At 44.7% G+C, this 10,076-nt stretch overlaps 1 protein-coding gene across 2 annotated transcripts; it reads right to left on the bottom strand.

Moving 5' to 3' along the window:
• Nucleotides 1–192: 192 nt before the first annotated feature.
• Nucleotides 193–9,791, bottom strand: RNF34 (ring finger protein 34). Of its 2 annotated transcripts, none has more exons than XM_027469663.3 (6): nucleotides 9,678–9,791; nucleotides 6,021–6,239; nucleotides 4,226–4,615; nucleotides 3,855–3,911; nucleotides 3,390–3,591; nucleotides 193–2,008 (listed from the first exon to the last, which is right to left on the bottom strand). In XM_027469663.3, the coding sequence occupies exons 1-6, from the start codon at nucleotides 9,681–9,683 to the stop codon at nucleotides 1,821–1,823; spliced, it is 1,062 nt and encodes a 353-aa protein (XP_027325464.1). In that variant the 5' UTR covers nucleotides 9,684–9,791; the 3' UTR covers nucleotides 193–1,820. The 2 variants fall into 2 exon arrangements, with proteins under 2 accessions (XP_027325464.1, XP_012962913.2); XM_013107459.5 differs by lacking the exon at nucleotides 9,678–9,791 and adding an exon at nucleotides 7,598–7,906.
• Between the last annotated feature and the right edge of the window lie 285 nt (nucleotides 9,792–10,076).

Here is a 10,076-nt window from a genome sequence, read left to right on the forward strand (position 1 = left end):
TACAACCAGGCTTTGGCCTGTGCCTCTACGGTGGCCTATTCCGGTACCTTATTACTGAGGGAAAATAGAATACACGTACCTTCTTCAAGCTGGTGTCTGCCACAGTACGTACCTGTAAAAGACTGTTAAAGCGCAAGCTGACTCTCCAACACCTCCTGCGGCTGGTTAAGAAAAGAGCCAGAGGCTGAGAAAGCCCATCACAAATCTTTATTGAACTTGTGTGGCTAATGATCAGCATGGAAATAACATATATAGTAAGTCTGTCTTCATTAGCTTACCCATTGAACAGAGACTCCAGGAATTAAGTATCATTAAAAAGTTACTTCTAAAAAATAAAGCCATTGAGAGGTTTGCTCCCTTCTGAAAAATAACCAGCAGTGTCTTTAAGCTGCATATTTTAATTTAAGGAGGAGCTACTTTCTCTTTTTCAAGCCAGCCACGTAAAAGACGAGAGCAAGAATGACAGGCAAGGTAGCAGAGGTAAGAATTATTAGGTACTATATCCATGGCAAAACATCTTCGTATCCATTACTTTGCTAGCATGGGGGAAATTTAAAGACAAAACTGTGGCTTTAGGTTCTTTCCTCAGCTTTTTGGAGCATGAACTTACTCTGTTAAGTGCCAGCATGGCCATGCTTAGGTATCCTGTCCCCACAATTCTAGTGATTTTTGCAGCTATTTTCCCTAAGAAGGCTGTCACAGATACCCCACAGGCACCGTCAAAAGGTTTGCTCCAAGAGCACACTTACCCCACCACGATGGCACAGAGCCCTGCTAGAACCCGGGCCAAGGGCTGACAGCAACACAGGTCAGGCAGCAGCTGATCGGAAGCGTGGTTACTGGTGCCGCAGCCTTGGTTGAAGTCCATGAGTGTGAGGTTTTAAACAAACACCAGGCTTCCTTCCCCCTATCCTTAATAAAACCCTTCCCATTTAAGGTTAGTAATACCGTACATTCCACATGTTAGCAGCAAGTAGTTTCATGACCCTGATTAGTATTCACAGTAATATCAGCTTGTCGGCACATGAAATACAATCATCACCTGTAAGTTAATAGTTACAATAGGCATGAGTGGATTAAGAACCACGAGAATATGGTTTACTCTACCCCCTTTTTAAAAAAATACTTTATTCCTAAACTAAAAACTAAACAAAAAAAAACTTAGTATTTGGACACCACATAATAGAGCCCTACATAATGACAGCTTTTTGCACACTTACAAAGAATGGCCAAGACAATACGCTGGTAATGTCAGACATTCTGAGCGAAGCAATCACCAGAAAATAGATTGCTTAAGGACTTCTGTGCAGGTACAGTTAATGGCAGTGCTTTCTACAGTCTTTATACTGTTACCACTGTTGCAGGAACAGTGCCGGAACAGTTACATTCTATATTTAATTACATAAGAGCTGAATATTCAACTGATAAAGTTGTTGCTTTTAACAGGCTAGACAACCTAACACTAATTTGGTCAAGCAAAGGTGTTTTCTGCAACCACTTGCTGAGTACTGAATGCGATAACTAGGGGTGGTATTCTTCAGAAGAGAGCAAGAACTGCTGTAAACAGTTTGACTCGGACAGTTTGCAGGTTTAGAAGGTAAGTCAGGCAGCTCTATTACTGTACACACAGGCATCGGCTGGTCCTGCCCAACCATGACTCAGTATGCTGTAGAAAAGTGGTTCATAAACTTCTGTATCCTGATGTTCAGACTGTTGTGGTTATTTTGAGAACTAAAAAGCTGACATATGCCCCAAGGGTCAGCACTCCTGCCCCCAGAAATCCTGGTGGGATGACCATACCATCCACTTCTGGTCTTTGTTTATGATTTGAACACATGCACAGCCCGCACAACGTACTGTCGGCAGATGGGGCACTCGCTCATTCTCTTGCCGCACTTTGTGCATGTGACCATGTGGCCACACTCCAGCAGGACGCAGTCAATCACTGCATCCATGCAGATCCGGCACAAGTTGTCGTCATTATCGTTCAGCTGCATCTTCTCACCCTCTGAAAAGCAACAGAGAGAGAGGTCACATATTCAGGCCCTGAAAATCCTTTTAAGTTCTAGCCCAGACAACAGCTAAAACACCATTAGTTTAGCATCAAGTTGTGCTGCTCCATGCTTAGAACTGTTCTAATTGAGAGCTAAGAATTTCTATTCCTTAACCTCTACATGAACGTCTGATTCTCAACTGAGCATCTAATGACAGTATTTAAAATTCAGAGCATGATGCTTTTCCATTGCTGAGCTCACCTCACTTGGCAGAATACTTTCCTTGTGATTATACAGAGTAATACAGAATAAAGTGAACCAAGAAACCAGAAGCATGAGTAAGCTGTGAAGATGGCAGAATTGAACAAAGCCTGTCAAGTTTCACTGCAAACAGACATCTCAGTAACTGTGTTCTGTCAGACTATACTGAAAAAAAATGAAGTTTAACACTTGATTTCAGACAGGTTTTCAATTCTAGTTTAATCACCAGACTGAGGGTCTCATTTGAGCCATGCTTTGACATTCATTAGCAGTACCACCAAAGAAGTGAGCAGCCATCACCTTCAGAATCATCCTTCTCCACCCTGATGAGCTGATTATTTCACACCTGACTACTGCAGCCACCACAGCACAGCAGCTGGCAGCACCTGGCTGTGAAGCAGCCCCAGGCTAGCAAGCTGCTCGCTGCTGTCCCCTCTTCCTTACAACCTAACTGGTGGATGCAGGAATGAAGAGCCAGGCAGGAATTTTTCAAGCCAGTGGTGTCTCAAGAAGTTGTTTCTCAGAGCACACTTTGTTAACAGAAATCAGACTGTAGCTATACTACAATCATGCAAGTGAAAGACTCCAATTGTTGAGTGGAACAGAGGTTAGAATATCAGTCATTGAGCTGCAGCCACGGGAGCACCTTATCATCAAAGCATGGATTGAGACCAAACCACTTGAACTTGGACTTTTGCCACTGTAGCTTTTAATGCTGTACCACAGCAAAAGACCTGAATTGCTTTGGTCTGTTGACAGCTACAGAGAAGCTCTCTTGTTAATGCCTTGTGAAACCTAATAAAGGATGTGGAGGTGCCAAGTTTCACATTCTCTGAGAAACTAGTTCTCTGTTGTGCAATTTTACCTTCCCCGTGAAAGCTGAGCTCTCTTATTTTCCAAAGCTGTCTTTAAAAAAAAAAAAAAAAAAAAAAAAAAAAAAAAAAAAAAAAAAAGCATGAATCCTGAAAAGCTTTACGCACTAGTACCACATTCAGCTCTCCTAGATGCAGCTCGAACTATGAAGACACATTGTCAGTTGTTCCAGAAAGGCAGACCAGGTGAAATACCAAGTCTGTTGGCAGAACCAGCTACTGGAACCCAGGAAAGAAAGGAGAGAGTTAAATATCAACCTACGTGTCTTGTGGTTTTCCTCGCTCTCTCTGTATAGCCTGCTCACTTTTTCCACAAGTTCCCATTTCTCACAGCATCCTGAGTAGTTGACAAAGTTACACGCGAGTATTTCCTTCAACTGCCGAACAGTCAAGCCTTCAATGTCTTCCAGACTTGAAATATCAGACAAAGATGCCCTTGCTCGTTTTCTTGACAACCCAGGAGTCTGAAACACAGCAACTACATGTTTTTAAATGTTCTGGTAAGTTCAAAGCTCCAGGTTTTTCCATCTTACCACAAGAAACTACATTAAGCTGCAGCAGCTCGACTGAAGTTGTATTCTTTTTAGAGCAAGTATTTACAGATACACGTTACTAGACAGAGCTAATGTTGGAAGAACTAGAACATGATACTGAACAGTGACAGAGATCTAAACACTTTATGGTATCACAGGCCAAAAATGTATTCTTTGCATAGTTCTTGTCTTACCTGCTCCTCAGCACTTTCTTCTTCTTCGTTATTTATAGAAGATGTTTCAGTTTGTCCCTGTGTACAAAACGAAATTAATCAGGATTTAAAAAAAACACACATGATCCCTTCTAAAATATCTTCCTTTCTGCCAAACTAATCACAGATGACAAAGACATTTTGAAGTTCAATTGCTACTAATCATTACCAATTTAAGTCAACCCTACCATCTAAGCCAGCAATCTGATCTAATAATCTTCCATGTGCAGGCCAGAAACACAAGAGGCATTCTTCCAGCCACCCCCAACTGTACCAGTTGGTCTTTTGTTTTCTTTTAACATGATGCGTATCCATTACAAAAATACACATAAAACACATTCTAGTTATTGTACCCGTAAAGGTGTTCCATTTCCTGTGCTTCCCCTTCTGTTTGCAAGTTCTCCTTGAGAAGACACCGATACAGACATAGAAAATGGATGAGTAAAAAACCCAGAAGTCTGTGACCGTGATGAGCGCAAGCTACCAGCGTCCGTATCCTCCCCAGGACCTAACCCATGATGGCACAGCACAAGATCCACCAAGTCTTCTTTCTCTCTGCACGTATCTGTGGGTATGTTTCTGAGAATAAGGTACTGACGCAGATCCTTTACTTTGAGTCGCATTAACTGAGGTCGCTGAAATGCTGTTTCTTGCAGCAAGTGACAAGTAGAACACCTTCTGAGATTCTCTTGCGAGACTGAACAAACCGAGCAAAAATCCTTCTTGCAGTCACAACACACATGCTAAGAAGAAAGAGGAAAAAAAAAACATTCAGCTGTTTCATAGAAGACAAGCCTATAACCCTTTTCTTTCTTTTTCCAGACTCCATAATTTATTATTCGTCTTTCCACCAATTTTGACATACATCAGTTTTAGGATCTAAGTCTAGCAATTGCCCTGTCAAATAGTTCTGCAGGTGTTCCAAGTTGGTCTGTTGCTTTTGTAGCACTACCACACACTGCCTTGAGATTTTGGTAAGTAAAAACATTATGAATAAATAACCAAATAAAGTATTCACATTTTAGTTTACAAAATAAATGAAGTTGAAAGCTAATCAATGTTATGGTATGTTACAATAATTTCGAATATACCACCACTGCTCTTTTCACGAGTCTAAAAGCCAGTATAATCCCCAAACTTTAAAGAGCATTCTTCTTCTTCACTTGATTCAATGAGCTGTATGTAGGTCTTAAACGTGACAAATCAGGCTGTAGGTAAATAGTCTGCAAGCACTCAGATGTCATTTCTGCAGAGAACTGTGCTCGAAAGGCTGGCCGCAACATACAAAAGCTCCAATTGAACTTCCAGCTGCAATTTTACATGGTTCACCGTGGATGCACTGTGAACAAACACAAACTCATCCCCAGAGTTTTCTGTAAATTAACATTAGCTCTGGAAAATGACCCTACGCAACCTTTACTCCCACAGCATGCTTGCATGCAAACAATGGGGCTCATGGAGAAACAGGACACACAGGAAAGGGGAAACAGAACAGAAACTGGAGGAAGAGGCTTTAGGTTTCTCCAGATGAGCTGCAGAGAATTAGGTCACAAAGTGGACAAGATAACACTGCTGGATGGCCATCATAGGTAAAGGTATTACCAACAATCTCAACTTTATTTATCTGGAAACTTCACTAACCCACCAACTTGGCTCCACATGAAGCAAGAGGCTGCTGGAGTGCAAGAGCATTTAGTAGAACTAAGCCTGTTTATGAAACAAGGAGAATCATGCCAGGATTTCACAGGAAGAAGCTGTGACGCTAAACTGAGTTTTTAGCTTTTCCATCCTCGCGTTTGTTCATCCCAGCTCCCCACTTTTATGTTTGGTGTTACCTTCAAAACCAGATTTGCCTTACTATTCAGGATTCTGAAATTAAGGCACATATCTTACAAGTTAGAATCAACGAATTTTCACATCCGTCCAGATCCAACATGTACCCGACTAATGACCATCAGACCTCTTAGCTTCTAATCCTGTCTGACATTAATTTCCTGTAGCCTCAGAACAAGGCACTTTCACCCTCCCTGGCTATCTGCCTTGGGCTTCCTCAACTAAGGAAATAAGATCCAATATATTCGTATCACAATATGCCTACAGATTAATTCATATTAGTAAAAAATGTTGTGTAACAGGAGATATACTCACTTTTTTCCTAAAAACTGAGAAGGAAAGTCCACAGGCTTTGCAAACTATGTTAGCACCTGCTGCAGCTGGAGACGGGTATGCCGAGAAGTCTGTATTTGGTGCAAACCTGAAGGGGCCAGCGCCTCCCGCAAAGCCAGACTGTTGGCCACGGACAGCTCCAGTACCCATGACTTCATTCAGCAATCCACAGCAGGAAGCCCACATGGAAGTAGCTCCCGCCTGCAAACATCCATAGAGCAAAGAAAAATTAATATCTTAAAGCCCACGTCACGTGTGAGTTGCTACTGAAGAGCCACTCCATCTGTCATCATCCCAAAAGCATGTTGTGCGAATTCCCAGAGCACGAGGAATTCAGTGCACAAACATCTGCACAGCCCAGTAATCTCTACTTCCCAGCTGCAAACCAAAGTAGGTAAGATTTGCTTCTGAGACGCGCTGCCTTTCACAACTCCTTTTCTAGCAGAGTTCTGCACAAAAAGGGTAAGGAATTTGAGGAGGTAATGCAATAGCAGAACAAAGAAGGAAGAGGCTAACAGCTAGTCTTAGGTGAGGACCATGACCTGAAAGGACAAGCCAACAATACAACAGTTTATCATAATTAGAGCAGAGCTGTCCCCCGTGGGATCTTCTCCAGAAGTAATTCAGTTCTTATATGACTCACAGCGAAACTCTAAGGAAACATTTCTGCTACTTCAAACTAACCAAGCTTTATGCAAAACTAGTTCTGCTCTAATTTCTCTGAGGGAAGTATCTTCCAGCCCTCCCTGGACTTGCTGTTCTGTTGTCTTATAGAAAATTTAAGAAAATTAAAGTAACTATGAATCACCTTATTCCACAATAACTTCAGTTCAGTTTTGAATCATACTCTACTATCTTGAACTCTAGAAAAATAAAGTAGATCTGTGGAGCTCTTTGCTACTCCTTTCTCCTTGGAAGCCTCTAGCACTAGATTCTCTATCAAAGTGCTCATTCTACTTTACGCCAGAATTTGGAACCCATGTTGCTCAGGTCACACGTTTAATTACTGCCGTGTGGCTCACTGAAACCTCCTGAACAACAACAAGCAACCAGAAGCATGCTGGGTTCTTTTTGGAAGGAAGCCGAGCGGTATAACTTTCCAAACATAGTTTTTAACTATTCTGGTAAAAAGTTGTTCTGGTTTTTATTCCAGGACAGCAACTCCCTCCCTCCTTCCCCTCCCTCCCCAAGCACAAAGACACGAAGTTAGTGGTTTTAAGCTTTGTAGTTCTTGCTGCAAAAGCTAAACCAACCAGAACGTGCACGTCAGCTCAGTAATGGCAGTGCTCTTCTAGTAACTCCACTGATTTCTACACTCAGGTGCTTAGTTCCCCTGGCTGAACACTGTCCTGTCACATTTGTGGGAAGTTAACGCAACAACTGGCAATACACCAGGACGCCTTTCTCAAACGACTAAGCATTAAAGGCAAGAAAGGAGTCCTCTGGTTTAGTGGGAAACAAGACACAAGGCCGTAGGACTAAACATGCTGTACTACACCACTGTCGTGTAACTGCCTTACGTATGGAACATCAAAAGTATCTCTCCAATGTACACAAACCTCGTGCTTTGCTTTTACTTCTGTAAGCTGACATTACAAGTGCTGCAATACGAGCAGAACACCCCACGTGGTCGATCATTTCGCTTCTAGGCTGTACAACAGGTAACACTGTGAGCAGTAAGAACATCAAATGCATATGCAACGGATTGGATTCACCAGTCCAAGGTTACAGGTATTTCGAGAGCAAAGGCCACCCCGGGTGTGACAAAAACCCCTCCCAACCAGGAGACAATCTTCCTAAGCCAGCTGTGAGCAAAGCTCAAGGAGGGTGAACTCCCACGACCCCTGACCCCAAACTAGACACAGGTATCAGCAGCACGCGGCATGCAGAATTCACCCCGTCTGACATGTGCTCAGACCTTCGTGATAATCATGAAGCAATCAGGCTAAGACTTGCCTTCTGCTTCTCAATGACAAAGAATGGAAAGGTCGATGTGCACTCCTATACAAAACTAATCATGCATAATTATCCTAGCTTATTAGGCAAGAGTTAAATAACTCCTCAGGACTGCATTCTTCAAACTAAGGACGTAAAACTCGGAGCTCTCTCAGACTAAAAGCTGGTCTTTGAAAAGTGTTCTTCCTCACCTTAAAGGAAAGTTGTCAGTTACAGAAACACGACTAATTCTTCACATATCCTTAAAAATTGATGAGTTAGCTTCATAGTTTAAAAAATATTTTATAAATAGCTGCAGGCAAATTAGCACAAAGATAAAAACCAGTGACCCAGAAGCGTGTCAGAATTCAACTCGCTCCCTTAAAGGACTACTGCCTCTTCAGAGGGCCCTAGCAGCAGCACACACAACAAGGCGCTAACACACTTGCTTCTTAAACTTTATTCAGGAGCTTCTAACAACTGATCAGACATCACCATCCACACTAAATAAATACCTACTTAGGAAGTTCATTAACCACTTTTGATACATGAAGATTGTATGTATCAAATGGAAAAATCTCATTACATTTTCTTCAAGCGTGTGCTTGTGCAGCTGAAAGGTGAGGCAACACGGCATCGTTAATTTTCTCCTTAACCTAAGTCAGCTGTGGATTCTTTCTAAGCACTAATGCCATTAAGCAATAATTCAATTACAGAGTCTAGACTCTTCATAATACTCTGTAAAAGAAATGAGAGCATGCTGAAAAGCACCAATACAAGACACAAATGAGACACACTGAAACAAAAAACTCCCTCTCTTGAGAACTAATTAAAACCTAGCCAATTTCTGCAGCAAGAGCCTTTGCAGCTACACCAGCCACCACTTCCTTATTCTCTTCTCACACTGCCATCAGTTATCTTTTCTCTCCATACTATACGTACATCCTATTTGGGTAAAAAAAAAAGTGTTTGAATTCCTCCGGTCTTTTTTTTTTTTCTTTGACTTTAAGTGCCTTTAGTAACCTGACAGGCACTGCCATCCACCAAGGAGCTGGGAGGCTGCCCGCCTGCTCCTCGCACATCTGTGCCAGCAGGACTTGGTATCAGGCGGTGTCAGCGCCAGCACGCCAAGCACAGGGTGACAGGAAGGCTTTCTGTCGAAGCCCAAATTTCATTAATTTCAAAATATTGGATATAAATCCATGCAGCTCCTCGGTTTAACACCTGAGACCAGGCCGAGCTTTATCAGGCTCCCCTCAAAACCCCACTGGAGTGGGAGTCCTGTGAACGGCACCCCATAGCCCTGGCCTAAAGGTACCACAACGGCGGCTGTGGGGAGCCCCCAACACCCCCTGTCACCCCGTCAGCCCCTGTCACCCCTTCCAGCCTCCTCCAGGCCCCTCACAGCCCCACCAGTCGCCGTGTGAAGCCTGAGCTCGGCCTCAGGCAACATCCCCAAGCCCTCTCCAGGCCGCTGAACCAGCGGAGGCCCTTCAGCGAGGCGGGGCCCGGCCCAGATCCCCTCGGTATCCCCCCGGGAGCCCTGAGGGCGGGCCGGGCGGCGTGAGGGGAGTGGGGAGGCGCCACCCAGCCCACCAAAGTCCCGATCCTGGCCCCAGCAAACACGACGTCGCCCCCTTTCTCCCTCCCTCCATCCCCCCAGCGCGGACAGAGCCTCGCCCCGGCCGGAGGCGCCGCCGTCACCTTCATGGCCGCCCCGCGCCGCCGCCGCCGCCTCAGCCGGGCGCCGCCCCCGGCCCTGCGCCGCTCTCCAGCGGGCCGCCTCACGGAGGGCGGGCCTAACCGCCGCGCCGCACCCCATTGGCCGCCGTTCTCCTGACAGCTAGCTGGAAAAGCCAATAGGAGAAGAGGAAGCGCAGCCGGCTGGGCGGGGGCGGGGGTGGGGCGGGGGTTGGGCGGGAACGGGGCCGCCCCTCAGCGGGGAAAAGGGCGGGCACGGCGCGGCAGTGAGGTGACGGGGCTGTGAGGCGGAGGCTGCCCGGTGCCACATGGACGTCGCTGCCTTGGGTCGCCCTTTTAGTGGTCGTGGGGTGGAGGAAGAGGCTGGTTTCTCACCCCTGCCACAGTCTTTAAGAACTGAGG

This window comes from Anas platyrhynchos, chromosome 16, assembly GCF_047663525.1.
Source record: "Anas platyrhynchos isolate ZD024472 breed Pekin duck chromosome 16, IASCAAS_PekinDuck_T2T, whole genome shotgun sequence".
Lineage (NCBI taxonomy): Eukaryota > Metazoa > Chordata > Aves > Anseriformes > Anatidae > Anas > Anas platyrhynchos.